Genomic DNA, 17,833 nt, shown 5'->3' with positions numbered 1-17,833 from the left:
CTCACATGACTGTACTTGAAATTGCTTGCCTATCAGGAAGTTTGTTTGGTGTTGAAAGGTTTGTTATTCCTTTTTAATCTGATCACTCTTGCTGAAATATAACAACCTGTATGTAATATTTAGCAGGGTCTCACCTGTTTTGGCCTTCATCTCAGTAATACCAGTTTTGCCCATGTACTTCTCTAGTTCTGCCAGTTATTAATTTCCATTGATATGTTGATGGTGCCTATCTTGAATTCTGATGTTAGTTTTGAAAAGCAGTGAAAAGTCAGGTAGCTGACTTTTCACTGCTTGTCCTGGTTCACTGAAAAAAGCAGTATGGGCCTTATTTGACTGCGCATAGCCCATGGTGGTATGCAATATCCTAGTTATCGAACCTTGACCCTTAAATAGACTTAATTTTTCAAAACCCACCAATTTTAATCTGAATATCTAATGTTTTAAAACTATTATTTCAGAAGAAGAAGAAGATCATGGAAGCAACATTCAAAAGACCAGAAGGAATGCACCGAGAACTATATGCCCTTCTGTATTCAGATAATAAGTGAGTAAACCATTTCTGTTTATAGCATATTTGCTCACCAGGATAGCATTTCGGTAACTTACAATGCAACTTTTTATATCTTAAATATATGATTTATTTACAAGGAAGTTATATTTGCTGTTGTTTGTAACTTATGCCATTGAGTCCGTTTGTAGATTTTTAGAGTGACAACTTTATTTGATTATCAGTACTTCAACAGTTTTTGAATTAAAGCAAATCTAAATTTCTTTCATTTTTCTATAGCATGGTAAAATGAAACCCAAAAGGTGAGAAGGCATTTTTTTCATTGAAACGTATTCTTGTAAGATTGTATTCAGACTACACTATTTCAAAAAAAGTTTCGCAGCATATTATGTATGTAGAAGACATTCCTCGCTAGTTGCAGATTCAACTTATAAACACTGATTTATTCATTAAAAAAAGATGTATTTGGTTATTTTAATCTGTATATCGGGGCTTTGTGGTAGAATATAAATTTTACTTTATTGATGTTCTAAAGCTAAAGAAAAATATTTAATGTTGTACAGTAATACCCCGGTTAATGCTCAGAATGCATTCCTAGAAATTAAATTAAAAGTGCTAAATGAAACAGTGTTAAACGGGGCCATTTTAAGACATAGTAAATAGGGATAGAGGAGCATGTGACCAAGAATAAGCAAGTTTTACTTTAATTTTAAGTTATTTTTATATTAAATTGCAAAATATAATAACACATATACCTATGCACACAGAAATTCAAAGTTTATTTTTGTCGAAATTTTGCTGTCGAAGGTTCTGACTCTTCTGAAATTCTTGATTTTTTTAGAGATGAAGTCGTCTAGTGTCATTTGTCGTTTTTTCTCTCATTAATCAATTGATGGTAGCAAGAGATTTCATCCAAAATACCTCATCTTGCTTTTGTATTTCTTTCAAAATCTGGATCTTTCGCTACAAATTGATCAACAATTTTGGTTATCATCACCAAACTTTTACTGAGAAAATCTGTAGCTTCTCCGGTGATTCGAATATTGTAGAAGTTGCTTCTTTTTTTAAATCTATTGAACCAACCTCTGCTAGTTGTAAAGTGTTCACTCATATCCTCTCTTTGTTTTTGAATGTGATTAAAAATACTTCTGGCCTTTTCCATGATTATTGCCTGATTTATGGCATGTTGCATTCGGTTTCATCATCAATCCAAATGGAAAGACGTTTCTCCATTTCCTGTAAAACATTGCTTCTGGATCGGGTTACCTTTGTTGCAGAAGACTTTGTGGTTCTGGTTGCTGAACACTTAATTTTGTCCTTATTTTTTAAAATCATTCATATAGTAGAGGTAGACAAATTTAAAGCGGCTCCAATGTCAACTTGACGTTCACCTTTTTCTAATTGACTCAGCACCTGCATTTTAATTTCGAGCGAAATTCTTTTTCTTGTCAATTTTGTTTTGTCATCTTTACACTCAATCATTTTGCATAATTTAAAAAATGATAGTAATGATTATTTTTTAATGAACAAATAGAATTTTTGTTGATTTCCTTCGTCAATAATATTGATGATTACAGGGCATAAATAATGTTTTATGCATCATTCCATATCGTATTGATACCATGGACACTGTTTCACTGCCAGTGAACACCTACACAATGTAAGGGGAATTACAGCGCTATGACAAATCTTCACATTTCACTGATTGGTTCGGGTTCATGAATAATCATATTATATATGAATCAAGGGAAATACAGCGATAAATTGAATCAGCGTAAATTTAATGTTTTTTTTAGGCTTTGAGTAGAACCATGTTATATCAAATCATGGAATATTTAGTGCTTTTTTAGAGTTAAAAAAAAATGCATTATATTGAATCAGTATTAAATTGTGTCTTACTGTATAATGTTGGTTGCCACCTAGTTTTTATTATCTTTATAAACTGAAGTTATTAGTTTCAAACTTTCAATACTTCATTGACATCTGGCAATCAAGTATATTTTGATAATTATGTAAAGTTACATAAATTTGCACATTTACTTTGCAGTTAGAAACAAACTTTGCATATTTGTTCTAATTATCTTCTTTTTTTTTTCTTGTCATCTTTTTATTAGTTCCTCTGGTAGAGTCTGATTCAAATTAGTGAAACTACTTCTTCTATATTCTATGAAATAAATTCAGTTAATTATTTTTTCTGACTTCTGTCAGATAAATTCAACAAATTACAACTAATCAACAGATAATACAAACATTCATTATGCTTAAGGAACCTCTTCTTGAATACAATTGATTCTCTTGACATTCATTAAAAACTTGGTGAATAAAGTTGAGTTATCCAATATTGGTCTGTACTGACACTTGTATAATAATATCATAACATCCTTTCCTCCCCTTAGTGAAGAGCTGATAGAAGAAAGCTGATCGAAAGTTCCTGGCAAATACGTCATCTTGTGCTTTTAGAAAATAAAAAAATGTAAGAAAGCAAATACTATGTAAAACTAGCTAAACAGAAGTCATGAGAAGACGGATAAAGTAAATATCAGGAAGGTAGTAAAATATTCTGGAGGTTGTTGAAGAATCTTAGAAATGGAGGAAAGAGTAGTATTGCAAAAGGTGACATGAAAACTGAAGATAAAGATACCCTAGATATCTGGAGTAATTACTTTGAAAGACTACTAAATGAGACAAGCAGTGGTAGCACAGTGGAAAAGTACTCAACAGGAATGCAATTAGGAATACATATTGATACTTGAAGCAGAAAAAGCCATTAAAAATCTCGAATGTGGAAAGGCACATTAATAGATGATATATGACCAGAAATGCTCACATATGGAGGTACAGAAGTTTTATGATGACTGCACTGCATAATTCAGAAGTGCTGGTCAGAGAGTAGAGATCTTATAGTTACCCCTCTATAAAAAAGGGAAATAAAACAGTGTGAGAATTATACTGTTTTATTCCCAGCTAAGATTTATTGCAAGCATATTTGTGAAGAGACTAAGTAAAAAATGCTCTTCTCCAAGTTTTTCTTCCACAAGCTGGATTCAGCCCAGTTGTCAGGATCAGATTTTCACTTTAAGACAAATAGTTGAGAAATCAAGGAAATATGACAAGGATCTGTATTTAAGTTTTGTAGATCTGTGAAACGTATATAGCAAGGTATCAAGAGGAAAGCTGTTCAAAATGCTACACTTAAGTGGTGTAAATGGGACATTATATCAAGCAATACTTAGTCTGTATTTGAGTTGTAAGTCAGCAACTAGAATTCAAGGAGGTATAGGAAAATGGTTTGATATAAAAATTAAAGATGCTGGGCATCTCGTATATAGAGACTAATGACTTCACATCAGTTGCCTTGGTATCTCATAATGCAACACACATATCCTTGTGAAGTCATTAGTCTCTATATACGAGTAGCCCAGTCATGAAGTCACTTCATGTGAAAACTTTGTTTACTTACAAATAAAGTGGATGGAGGTGCCATCTTCAGCTTCCCCCTCCATCCACTTTTCAGTGTATGGGTGAAGTAAATTAAGGATCAATTGATATTCTCTGGTTAGTGCGAGTGATGATTCCAATAGACCTAAAGCTTGGTGTGAGATGAGTTCAAGAAGTTATAGTTACCAAGCTGATGTCACTAAATACCTTCTTAGGTATTTATTTTTTGGAAATGGAGTTTGAGGAAGTCAGTCTTTTTGTCCCTAAATTCACTATAGTGACTCTTGCATTGTACTATTTTTTTGGTCCTTTGGGATTTGTTATAGAGCATCTACTGCATGGAACTGTAGCAAAACATGACAGTGTAATGGAATCATTTTGTAGTGATGTGGATTTTAACATTAACATTAATAACACCACATATATATATAGTGTTAATCCCAGTGACTGGTGGTCCCACTCCAAACCAGCTGAATGCATCCCACACCATTACTCCTCCACCACCAAACTTTACTGTCGGTGCAACACACTGTGGTAACAAGTGTTCACCAGGCTACCTCCACACCAACACTGCCATCAGTCTGGAATCAGTGAACCCTTGATTCATCTCTGCAGATTACCATTTTCCACTGGTCAATTGTCCAGTTCACACACTCTTTACACCATGCCAGACGAGCTGCTTTGTTCTTTGTTGTGATGTTCGGCTTGTGTGCCACTTCACTTCTGTGGAAATCCAGTAAATGGACTTCTTTTCGTATAGTATTAGTGCTCACCATGGTGTTACTGGTGCTCTAGAACTCATCACGATGCTCTGCATCGATTGTACCAGTTTTAACACTCTCTCCTATTCCTGTCAATCATTTTCAGTGGCCACCATGGGGTTTTCCTGCACTAGTGATGCCAGAACGTCGCCAACTGTTTATTTTGGATGCTCCAGTTGAGCAGAAATGGCATATATGGATATGCCACCAATATGACAACCCAAGATGATACCTCTCTTAAAGACAGTGAGTTCACGTCGTGTTGCCATACCACCTGTATGATGAAATATTCTTTCCTACAGTCTGCCCACCGGTTTTTATGTTATTAACAAACTTGGAATGTTTCATAACTTCAAATAACAAGGATGTCTGGACAATTATTGGTAGATAGTGTGTGTATATACAGGATGTCCCATAAGTTCCTAGATATTTCAGTAATTCATAAAAATTAGAAAAATTGGTATATTGGAGTGCAGTTTGCACAAAAGTGAATTGCAAAGAGGGGGATTTTTTATTTTTGGTGCAGAGAAAAAATTTACTACAAATTTTCACCGATAGAGGGCACTGTACCACATGCATCATTTGCAAATATGTGCAAATTAGAGTTCTGTAAGACGCAGGGTGTACTGCTGACAGCTCGTAATGAATCTGTGCAAATTCCTAGTCATTAGGGATGAACAGAATTGTTTTGTGAAAAGAAAATTTTTTTGCCGTGATGCTTATTTTGGTGGTGTGATGATTATGCACCACAAAGGATGCAGGATAGTGCCATTTTTGCTATGCCAGTGATTCTTGCAGCTTCCTGTGCACTGCTTACACCGCTTGTTGATTGTGCCACTAGGGCATTCATTTGCGATACCACAACGCTGGTACAGGGTTTGGATAACACTGGTCTGCATGTTCGAGGGCAATCTGACAAACATCGTATTAGACTATATTCTGGCAGGAGCGATAGGACCTCGACCTTTCTTCATTCTTTTCTGTGTTTAAAACTTTCATAAAACTTCTGCTACCAATTCCCCACTTACATAAGACAACTTAACTAATAATATATTATCCACCAAAGTAAGCATCACAGCAACAAATTTTTCTTTTCACAAAACAATTCTGTTCACCCCCAGTGACTGGGAATTTGCACGCATTCATTACGAGCTGTGAGCAGTACACCCTGCGTTTTATAGTGCTCTCATTTGCACATATTTGCAAATGATGCATGTGGTACAGCATACTCTACTGGTGAAAAATTGAAGTAACTTTTTTTCTCACTTTCATGCAAACCACACTCTAATATACCAATTTTTCTAATTTTTATTAATTATTGAAATATCTAGGAACTTATGGGATACCCTGTGTGTGTGTGTGTGTGCGTGCGCATCCTTGCTGAAGGATGGTATGGAGATCAGAGTTCAAGGCACTGGTTGCAAATGGTCTTGATGTAAGGGATGTCTGGAAACCACATAGTTTGTCAGAGGAGTAGGATGAACGGAGAGTGCTGTTGTTTCAAAAGCTATGGATAGGATTTGTAGTGAATTGAGAGTGGATAATTTATATGGAGAAAGATGGGTAAGTGAGAGAACAGAGCCCTAAGGCATCACATTGGTGGAAAAGCTCCAAGAGAGGGTTGCATCCACCATGACATGCAGTGAATGACCAGAGAGAAAGCTGGTCAGTTACAGAGGGTCACAGGTAGACTGAAGGAAGGCAATATGCAAAACAGGCCTAGATGCCAAACACAGTCGAAAGCCTTGGAAATGTCAAGGGTGATAACATGCATATCTCCGAACCTTGCTGTGACACTGTCCGGTGGTGAGTAATGTAAGCCAAGATATCAGCTGTGGATCTAGATGGGGTAGAATCCATGCTGGTGGTCGCTGATTAAGTTGTGAGCCTCTAGATAGTGAAGAAGTTGAACATTGATAAATTTATCCATTATTTTAGAGAGGATTGATGCGATGGCATTTGGTTGGTAGTTGGATGATAATCTTTTATCACCCTTTTTTTGAATGGATTGGATATATGCTGCTTGGAAGAAGTCAGTGGACACCGTATAAATTGGAGGAACATGGTGCTCCCAAGTCAGTGCAACTGTGCCTGGGTGAAATGGCTGTGAGAAGAGAACTGACAGTTTAAAGAGACATTGTAATAGGATGCCATATTGCAGGCAAATTGTTGAAAAATTGGGCCATCCCAGGTCAACAATCAGTAATACTATACTGAGATGGCAGTGCAGGGAGACAACTGCAAGTGTTGCCCACAGTGGATGACTCACCACTCACCGAGCATAACTGTAGGATGCTACAAAGGATATTATGTAAAAACCACCATTTGTCAGATACATTGAATGTGGAGTTGAGCATCAACTGAACACAAATCTGTACAAAAACATTCTGAACCAAGGCCCACAACATGGGCTTCCATGTTAGGACTGCAAAATGCAAGTCCCACGTTACCTGAACCAGCATGCAGCATTGTCTTAGTAGTGCAAAGAGCATGTACGGTGGGACGTGGAAGCTTTGAAAATTCTGTTATGGAGCGATGAATCAAGCTATACCCTCTAATGAGCAGATGGAGGTAGCATTGTGATGGTATGGTCCTGGTTTGGCCTCAGACCTCTGTTTGTGGTGCCATGAATGTTGAACTTCGAGAAGTATATGAACATTCTAGACAGTGCAGTGCTTCCTGTTTTTTGGCATTTTTACAGAGCCGACCATTGTCTCTTTTAGCAAGACAATGCACCATGTCATAAGGCTGCTGCTGTAACTGTGTGGTTTGTGGACACAAACATCACTGCACTTGACTGGATTCCAGAGTCCTGATCTCAACCCTGTTGAACATCCTGAGGATCAACTGGAGCATCGGATGAAATCAGGGGAAGTCAGCTCCATTACAGTCCAGAATCTCATTACATGCCTACAAAAAGAATGGTCCAAAATTCCCATTGTTGCTATCATACGCTTGTGGAAAGTATGCCCCTTAGGATTGCTGCAGTCATTGCAGTGAAAGGAGATCCTACATCTTATTAAGATGGGGGCCATGACTGTTCCTAACAGTATGGTGTCTGTTGACTTCTTTCCAAGCAGTGTATGTTAGTTTCCATACAGTGGGATAGGTGCCAGCTGAATATGGAAAATAGAAGAGATGATAGAGGACAGGTGTTAGCTCTGGAGTACAGTGTTTGAGTACAATAGGAGATATGACAGCAATCAGAACTTATTACAATTTATGGAAGTTTCATGTTATGCGGAGTTAGAAATATATTAAGTAGAACTGACAACAGTTGCTTGAATATGGTTGTCTTGAGCAAAGGCTGAGGGTTAAGTAACAAAGAATGCCATTAATTAGGAAAATGAAAGAAATTTTGAGATATACGCATTAGTTAGAAAAAAGAACTTAATTGGAATAGGATTTTTCAGAACTCATTTTGACTGCAAAATCAAGTGTTAATGCAACTTTGATAAGTATCATTCCTAGGTTTGATAATGAATGTATGTCATTGCAGTGGTAACAGATTGGGTATTTAATTAGATTATGGCTTAGGCACGACAGTAGATCCCTCAATATATGGGATTGTTTTATGTGGAATAAGAACTAATTTGTGAAGATGGTGTACAACTGTGTTGATGGTTCTGCTGAGGTGGGGTGAGGCTATAACTGCTGTGATATACTTCTGGAGGAGAAATCCAAGGCTATTCACTGTGTTGACTAGAATAAAGTAAGATGCCAGCTCACACTGGCATCGTTCTCTATTCCAGTCAGGCCAGTATGTTAGGATTGGAAGAGCTTGGAAATTGTCTTCCAAATAATTGGAAACATTTTTTTAATATGATTAATGTGTTTACAGATCTTACAGACAAATACAAACTTTTTTAATCCAGATGTGAGAGATCTTGCATAAGATAGGAAATAATGGCAGATTTACCATCCATGAGAAGCATAACCTTCCTAGAATGGACATGAGAAGAGAGAATTTGTTGACAGTTTTTGCATTTGTTGTGAGCTGTAGTGTAGGTGCTGAGAGAGAGAGATGCTTTTATATTACATTGGATTTCAACTACTCAAAAAAATAATGTGCAAATAATGAAAAACAATGAGTAGTATACAGAATAGGTGTGACACATGGACAAATATAGTATTATGCTCGGTTATCTTTAGTGTAACAACTTATGATTTTTTTTGGGATAGGGGGATGTACCTTACTGCTTACATTTTCAGTAGAATATCAGATCTCAGTTACTCTGAAATCACATACAAACAATGAAAAAACAAGAAGTAACATACGTAGTTAAGGGTCACATAGACATCTAATTTTATGTTTAGTTGATTTAATTATACCTTTAATTTACTTATCTTTATGGGAGCCTGTTGCTATTGTTTTTTTTTTTTTTTTTTTTTTGAAAGAAATCCAAAGTAGTCATTTAATAAACTACATCAGAATAAATTCGGAAAGACGGTATATTTAGATTGTGATATCATTTGATATTATTAACATTAGAATGATGTTAAAACGATTAATAATTGCTATTACTAATTAGTTTAAACAGTTGCTATTACTATTTTATTTTGTTTACAGGGATGCACCTCCAATTCTTCCATCAGATACTGGTCAAGGATATAAACAAATTAAAGCAAAACTGGGTTTGAAAAAAGTTCGCCCATGGAGGTGGATGCCATTTGCAAATCCTGCTAGGAAGGTATTTTAATTTTTTTTTTATTTATGTTTTATTTATTTATTTATATAGAGAGGATTCATATCTGATATCCTCAAGAAACCCAGATGACTAAATCTCTGCACAGTAGTCAAGATGTGGCTGAATTATACATGTTAGCATGTTTTTCAACATCCAAATAATCCTTCGAGCTATTTTACAACTTTTGCAATATACTGTCTGGACTTAGACTCTCTGTCCACCATTTTCCCTAGTCCCTGGCCTCATCAATTTCCTGCAATTCACTGCTATCAATATGACACTGTACCATTTCAACCTGAAGTGCATAACTTTCTGAAGAACAGATGTTTAACTTCTGTTCTTCAGAATTGAAGCTCATGAAACTTATAGTCAGTACAAATTTACCTATGGACACAGACCATGAAGAAATTTAGAGAGACTCACATGGTTGTCCTCGATATTTCAAAGGCATTCATTCAGGTTTGGCACAGGGGGCCTACTTAATAAAATGCCATCCCATGGTCTGTCTCCCTCATTCTGCAACTGGATCACCAAATTTCTCACTGTGTATCATGGTGGACAGGTTACGCTCCTCAGATTTCCCCATCAATGCAGGAGCACCCCAGGGTTCCGTTCTTTCACCAAGTCATTTGTATATAAATGACCTGCTCTCTCATACTTCCAATCCATTCCTCCTTTTCATTCGACAAACCTTGTAGTGCTCAAGTATTAGAATCCTCAAGAGCTACTATGACCAGTGACCTGAACTTAGATCTCCTAGCTTTATCTCAGTGGGGCAAGGACAACCTTATAAACTTAAATGCCATCAAAACACAGTCCTGTCTGATCTCTCGCAAGAAAGAGGCTCTTTTAGATATCACAGTAATACTGTGATATCCATCAGATTTTTCTTCTTGGACTGACTTGCACCTCAGATCTTTCCTGGTACAACTACATTTCAACTATAGCTTCTGCAGCTGCCAAAAAACTTGGTGTACTTTTTCACACAAGACACTACTTCACAGCTGCTAACTATACAAAGTCCAAATCTGCACCTAGCCATGGAGTATTGCTCCCATATTTGGGGTGGTGCACCAAAATACTCTTTAAGATTTCTCTATTCTGTCCAAAAGAGGACAGTCTGGTTAATTAATGACCCCTCTCACAAACGTTCACATTTTGCCTTTTGCATCTTCTACAGATACTCTCACGGACAGTGCTCTGCTGAATTGGCTACTATTATTCCTTCACACTCTTCCAAAATCATGAAAACAAGAGCCACGGCTAATCAACACCCTTTTATAGTCCATCTTCAAACTCACCGAACCAACTTCACTGCCTCCTCTTTCATTCCATCTACTTCTGTCCTTTGAAACAGGTGGCAAAATGTTTTAGATGCTATTCAAAAAACTTAGAAATGAAGAAAAAGAATTAGAGATAAAGGTGACACAAAGAGTAATGATAAAGATATTCCGGATGTGTGTGGAATAATTACTTTGAAAGCTAAATGCAATAAACAGGGAAAACAGTGGCAGAAAACATTCATGAGGAATGTCAGGAGTGCCAAAAGAAAGCTGTTCAAAATGCTACAATTACGTGGTGTAAATTTTACATTACAATGTGCATCTTCTTTAGCCTGTTTCCAACCACTGCTGGATATAGGCCTCCTCCTTAACTTTCCAGTTCTTTCCTATTCTACCCCTTTTTGTTATGTGGAGCATTCTTTTCTCCAAGGCTCTTTGTGCCACATACAACTTGTCTTCCTGTTTTTTAGTCATTGACCATGTCTAACGTTCATACGTAAACACTGGAATAGTGCTTGTATCAAAGAGTTTGTTTTAGGCATATAGGTAAATCTCCTAACAGATAATCTTTATACAGCCAAAATGTTTTGTTTCCTTGTGATTTTTCTACTTATTTCTTTATCTTGTTCTTTAAAGCTAACTAATTGACCAAGGTAAATATAGTCCTCCACAATTTCAGTAGGATTATTTGCTAATTTTAGTTTAATTTGATCTAAATTTGTCATCAGTTTTGTTTTACCTCTTTAAATCTTTTTTCCTGCTTTCTCTCTCAAGGTCATTTATGATTTCCTGAGTTACTTCTTTATTTTTTGCTAAAAGAACAATGTCATCTGCAAAACTGATTAGATTTTTTCCATTGATGTTAATTCCATAGTTTTCAAATGAGACATTTTTAAAGACCTCTAATGTAGCAGAAAACAATGTGGGTGATATTGAATTTCGTTGCCTTACTCCCTTCCTAAAACCAAATTCCTTTCTCTGATATTCTAACTTTATACTATCTGTTGATTATTGATATACAGTTTTTAATAATCTGATATATACTTTGCTAGGATGGCTTGTTTTAATCTGTTTATTATTTCTGACGCCAATATTGAAAATCAAAGACTTTTCAAAATCTACAAATGCAAAATATGCATGAAGATTATATTCATGTGCTTTTCTATTATTTGGAGGATTTTGGAAAATTGAAGAAGGTATAGAAAGATGTTATTTCAGGTGTGAAAAAAAAAAAAAATCTGACCATTCATTCATCTATATGGATCACATTATGAAGGAAAGTGGAATTAGGTCTCAACTCGGTGCTTTACTTTTTTGCAGTTGATGTTATACTGCTCAACAGATCCATCAGAAGTCTGAATTTCTTAACTAATTTGAACAGCTACTGTAATAAATTTTGTATGAAAATCAACGATAAGCCACTTTGAAAATAGGCAACAACATTGAAATCATCACCTACATCCTAAATGGAAAACTTATAAAACAAGTAAAACATATCAGCAATTTAAGTGCAGTTTTTAGTGAAGCTACAAACTAAATATCCTCCTCCTCCTCCTCATCATCATCAAATTCCTGCCATGTACCCTCGAGGGGGTGTACAGGATATGATAGTACTACATGAAAAAAATTACATCATTACTAACTTCCTATCTACAATTTTCCTCCAAATCAGTCTGTTACTTGTCAAGACACCAACATTATCAGATCTTATATTTCTATCAGCTAAGGCACTTTGTACCATATCAATCGACCTATATCTTGGTCTTCCTCTGGGTCGTTTTGCTGCCAACCTGGCAGAGAACACTTGTTTTGCTAATCTTTCTTCACCCATTCTGTTTAAGTGACCATACCTTGTTTTTAGTTGATTGAGATTAGCTCTGCTAATTCATTCCTGGATGCTGACAATGTCAAGTTCTTTCCTAATATCCTTTTTTAATATGATATTGCCATTGATGCCATCTATTCACACCTATAATCTTTCTCAGGACTCTCATATCTGTGGTCTCTAGTCTTTGGTCAAGTGTTTTACTTCTGACCCAACTCTCAGATCCATAAGTTAAAACTGGTTTGGACACTGTCTTGTATACAGCTAATTTAGTGTTCAGACTAATTTCTCTTTATTCTATATGAATTTATTCGATTGACTTCCCACCATACCAGCTTTGCTGATTCTGTTGTCTCTTTCTATATTTAATTTACCATCTTCAGTAAAAATCGTGCCTAAGTAGCTGAAATGTTTTACTTGTGCCATAGGTTCTCCATTCACAACACAGTTGACATTTTCAATGATTCTGCCTATTTTCATTGTCTTTGTCTTTTTATTGCTGACCTTCATACCATATCTATTACAACAGTTATTCAATTTAGTCAGAGAATCTTGTAGCGGATTTATTTAGAAGAATAACATCATTCACATAAAGCAAAGAGCTGACATTAACATCTCCAATTCTGATATATCATGTTTAATACCACTTTCCTTCATAATGTGATCCATATAAATAATGAATAACAGAGTGGATAATGTACATCCTTGTCTGACACCAGATTTAACATTAAACCATCTTCCTGTACTTCCTTCAATTCTAACTGCTGACTTACAACTCAAATAAAGACTAAGTATTGCTTGATATAATGCCCCATTGACACCATATAACTGTAGCGTATTGAATAGCTTCTCTCTTGGCACCTTGTCATGTGCCTTTTCCAAATTGACAAAACTTAAATACAGATCTTTGTTATATTCCCATGCTTTCTCGACTATTTGTCATAAAGTGAAGAACTGATCCTGATAGCCTCTATTTGACTTGAATCCAGCTTTTCTTCCACAATTCTTCTGAATCGTTTCTCAAGTATACTTGCATAGATCTTACCAGGAACACTCAGTAAGGAAATGTCTCTGTAATTCTCACATTCAGTTTTATTTCCCTTTTTGTATATGGGAACTATGAGAGCTACTCCAATCATTGAGAATTCGTCCATCTGTCCAGGCATTCTGAACTATGCAGTGCAGTGCAGGAACTGTAAGACTTTTATACCACCATACTTCAGCATTTCTGATCGAATATCATCTATTCCTGCTGCCTTTCCACATTTTAAGCCTTTGATGGCTTTTTCAACTTCAAGTATGGATATGTATTCTGGACTGCATGCCTGTTCAGGGTATTTTAACCAGTGTGCTGTCACTGCTTGTTTCATTTAGCAATTTTTCGAAGTAATTACTCCATACATCAAGGATATCTTTTTCTCCAGTTTTCAGTCACCTTTATCATCTCTAATTCCTTTTACAGCATTCTTTACTCCATTTCTGAGCTTCTTGAACAACCTCCAGAATATCATGCCACCTTCTTGATATTTATTTTTTCTATGTTCTTGCCAAAGTCTTCCCATGACTTTTGCTTAGCTAGTTTTACAGTGTTTAGCTTTCTTACATTTGTCTCTGTATTCTCTAAGAGCACAAGCTGACTTATTTGCCAGGAACGTTTGATATGCTTTTTTCTTTTCCATCACTGCCTCTTTAACTTCCTGTGTCCACCATGGAGTTCTGATTTTTCTATCCTTGTAGACAACTTCACCACATGCCTCCCTAGCTGAATCAGTCAGAGCTTTCTTCAAGGCTTGCCACTGAATCACCAAGGTTTGATTCCTGTTCTCAAACTCTTTCATTTTTTTCTTCTAATCTTTGTGTATTTTAGTCTACAGTTCACACCTGAGAGCTGCTCAACTTTTATTTGCTTTAAAACTTTCTTATATGCTATTCTTTTCAATATGAAATTCAATTTTATCCTGCTCAAGACTAAATGGTGATCACTTCCAATTTCAAATCCTCTGTACACTCTGGTGTCCTGCATCAGGGAGAAAACATCACTATCAACAATAACATAGTCAATGAGACTTTTCTTATTTCTTGCCTCTTCTCTCCATGTGAATTTGTGCACATTTTTATGTTGGAACATGGTGTTAGTAATAACCAGTCCATGTCATGAGCAGAAATCCAACAGATATTTGCCATTATTTTTAGCTTTGCTCTTTTCTCCAAATTTTCCCAAAATATTTTTGTATGTCTGACAATCATTTCCTTCTCTGCTATTTAGATCCCCAACAAGGACCAAGTTTTCCTTTTTCATTGTGTCAGTTGCTTTTTCTAAGCCTCAAAAAATTCCTCCACTTCTACCTTAGTAGAACCTTCTGTGGGACCATAGACACAAATAAGTCTTATTGTCCAGTTCCCCATTCTGATATTTGCCCACATCACTCTACTTGAAATTGCCTGCCATTCAAGAAGATTAGCCTCGTATGTAGTGCTGAATACTATGGCTACTCCTTCTTTTCCTTGATTGTCATTGCCTGAATATAACATTTTGTATTTATTGCTCAGAAAAATCTCACCAGTTTTTGTCTTTTTTGTTTCAGTCACCCATATTATGTCGTTCTGGTACTTATCTAATTCCACAGCTAGCTCCATTTCTTTGCCATTCAGGCTTCTTATGTTGATAGTACCGATCTTTAACTCTGGTGATGTTGAGTTGGGGTGTGTTTTCAGATATGTTCCAGTAGCTGAGTTTTCAGTGTTCGCCCTGGTTCCCTGGCGAAAACAACGGGGGCCTTGTTTAACCGGGCGATACCCCAGCCAGCATGAAATTTTGTCATGTTGTACCATCATTTTTTATTTTGGTTTAGCCAATAAGAATACAATTTGGTCAGCTAAATCCCAAATTGCCAGCCCATCCTTGTTCGTTCAGTATCCAGGTAGATACCTAGCAGGGTGCATCACAAGAAGGTAAGGATGGGACATTAGGTCAGAAGCCCTGGTCGGTTCTCCGCATTCCTTTAAAGGCTATGTGAAGGTCTCCTCTCAGTTATACAGCTTTGACCCGGATACAGGAAGTTAATGAGGCAGTGAAGGAAATGAGGAAAGCATGTCAAAAGTTCCTGACTAATAAGTCAGCTTGTGCTCTTAGAGAATATAGAGACAAATGTAAGAAAGCTAAACACTGTAAAACTAGCTAAGCAAAAGTCATGGGAAGACTTTGGCAAGAACATAGAAAATATAAATATCAAGAAGGTGGCACGATATTCTGGAGGTTGTTCAAGAAGCTCAGAAATGGAGTAAAGAATGCTGTAAAAGGAATTAGAGATGATAAAGGTGACTGAAAACTGGAGAAAAAGATATCCTTGATGTATGGAGTAATTATTTCGAAAAATTGCTAAATGAAACAAGCAGTGACAGCACAGTGGTTAAAATACACTAAACAGGCATACAATCAGGAATACATATCCATACTTCAAGTAGAAAAGCCATCAAAAGCCTGAAATGTGGAAAAGCAGCAGGAATACATGATATTCAAAAAATGCTCAAGCATGCAGGTATAAAAGTCATGCAGTGGCTGCAGTACATAGTTCAGAAGGCCTAGAACAGAGGGATGACTTCTAGATGATTGGAGTAGCTCTCATAGTTCCCATATACAAAAAGGGAAATAAAACTGAATGTGAGAATTACAGAGACATTTCCTTACTGAGTGTTCCTGGTAAGATTTATGCAAGTATACTTGAGAAATGGTTGAGAAGGATCGTGGAAAGTAAGCTTGGTGAAGAACAAGCTGTATTCAGGACAAATAGAGGCTGTCAGGATCAGATTTTCACTTTACAACAAATAGTTGAAAAATCGTGAGAATATAACAAAGATACGTATTTAACTTTTGTAGATCTGGAAAAGGCATAAGACAAGGTGCCAAGAGAGAAGCTATTCAAAATGCTACAGTTATATTGTGTCAATGGGGCATTATATCAAGCAATACTTAGTCTGTATTTGAGTTGTAAGTCGGCAGTTAGAATTGAAGGAAGTACAGGAAGATGGTTTAATGTTAAATCTGGTGTCAGACAAGGATGTACATTGTCTCCTCTGTTATTCATTATCTATATGGATCACATTATGCAGGAAAGTGGTATTAAACATGATATCAGAATTGGAGATGTTAATGTCAGCGCTTTGCTTTATGCGGACAATGTTATACCTCTAAATAAATCCGCTACAAGTTTGCAAGATTCCCTGACTAAATTGAATAACTGTTGTAATAGATATGGTATGGTCAGCAATAAAAAGACAAAGACAATGAAAATAGGTAGAATCGTTGAAAAAGTCAACTGTGTTTTGAACCGAGTACCTGTGGAACAAGTAAAACATTTGAGCTACTTAGGCACGATTTTTAGTGAAGATGGTAAATTAAATATGGAAATAGACAACAGAATCAACAAAGCCAGTATGGTAGGAAGTCAGTTGAATAAATTTATATGGAATAAGAGAGAAATTAGTCAAAACACTAAATTAGTTGTATTCAAGAAAGTGTTTTAAACCAGTTTTAACTTATGGATCTGATTGCTGAATCAGAAATAAAAACTTGGCCAAAGACTACAGACTACAGATATTTGAGTCCTGAGAAAGATTAGCGATTTGAACAGATGGCATCAATGTTATATATTGATGACAGCAATATATTAAGAACAAGGTTATTAGGAAAGAACTTGATATTATTAGCATCGAGGAATGTGTTAGCAGAGCTAATCTCAGGGTATGGTCACTTAAATAGAATGGGAGATTAAAGATTAGCAAAATAAGTGTTCTCTGCCATGTTGACAGGAAAAAGACCCAGAGGAAGACTAAGATATAGGTGGATTGATACAGTAAAAGTGCCTTTGCCAAGCTGGTATGTTCAGTAAACAGCTGAATAAATTTATATGGAATAAGAGAGAAATTATACTCAACAGATCCAGCAGAAACCAGAATTTCCTGACTAATTTGAATAGCTACTGTAATAAATTTGGTATGAAAATCAACAATAAAAGACACTTTGAAAATAGGCAACAACATTGCAGTATCAACTATATACTCAATGGAGAACTTATAAAACAAGTAAAACATATCAGCAATTTAAGTGCAATTTTTAGTGAATTTGCAAACTAAATATGGAAATAGACAAGAGAATTAGCCAAGCTGGTGTGGTGGTTAATCATCTGAATAAATTTATATGGAATAAGAGAGAAATTAGTCAAAACACTAATTTAACATCATCTTGTACACTAATTGTGTACAAGATGATGTTAAAACCAGTTTTAACAATTAGATCTGAGAGCGAGGTTAACAAATACTTCAGTGATGCA

The 17,833-nt window shown here is 35.9% G+C and overlaps 1 protein-coding gene across 3 annotated transcripts in view; it reads left to right on the top strand.

Moving 5' to 3' along the window:
* Positions 1 to 17,833, top strand: part of LOC150094538 (DNA methyltransferase 1-associated protein 1-like) — a 219,357-nt gene that overhangs the window by 33,436 nt on the left and 168,088 nt on the right. For all 3 annotated transcript variants that reach the window (XR_016550226.1, XM_090411891.1, XM_090411890.1), the window contains exons 3-4: positions 459 to 544; positions 9,278 to 9,398. Coding sequence is in view for 2 of the 3 variants with exons in the window: in XM_090411891.1 (XP_090268017.1) it covers positions 459 to 544; positions 9,278 to 9,398 (207 nt within the window). In the remaining variant the exon portion in view is untranslated. The remainder of the gene's footprint in view (positions 1 to 458; positions 545 to 9,277; positions 9,399 to 17,833) is intronic.

This window comes from Typopeltis vanoorti, chromosome 22, assembly GCF_054136105.1.
Source record: "Typopeltis vanoorti isolate ZY-2024b chromosome 22, IOZ_Tvanoo_1.0, whole genome shotgun sequence".
Taxonomy (NCBI): domain Eukaryota; kingdom Metazoa; phylum Arthropoda; class Arachnida; order Uropygi; family Thelyphonidae; genus Typopeltis; species Typopeltis vanoorti.
Note: the sequence above shows the minus strand (reverse complement) of the source record. Positions and strands in the feature narration are given on the sequence as shown.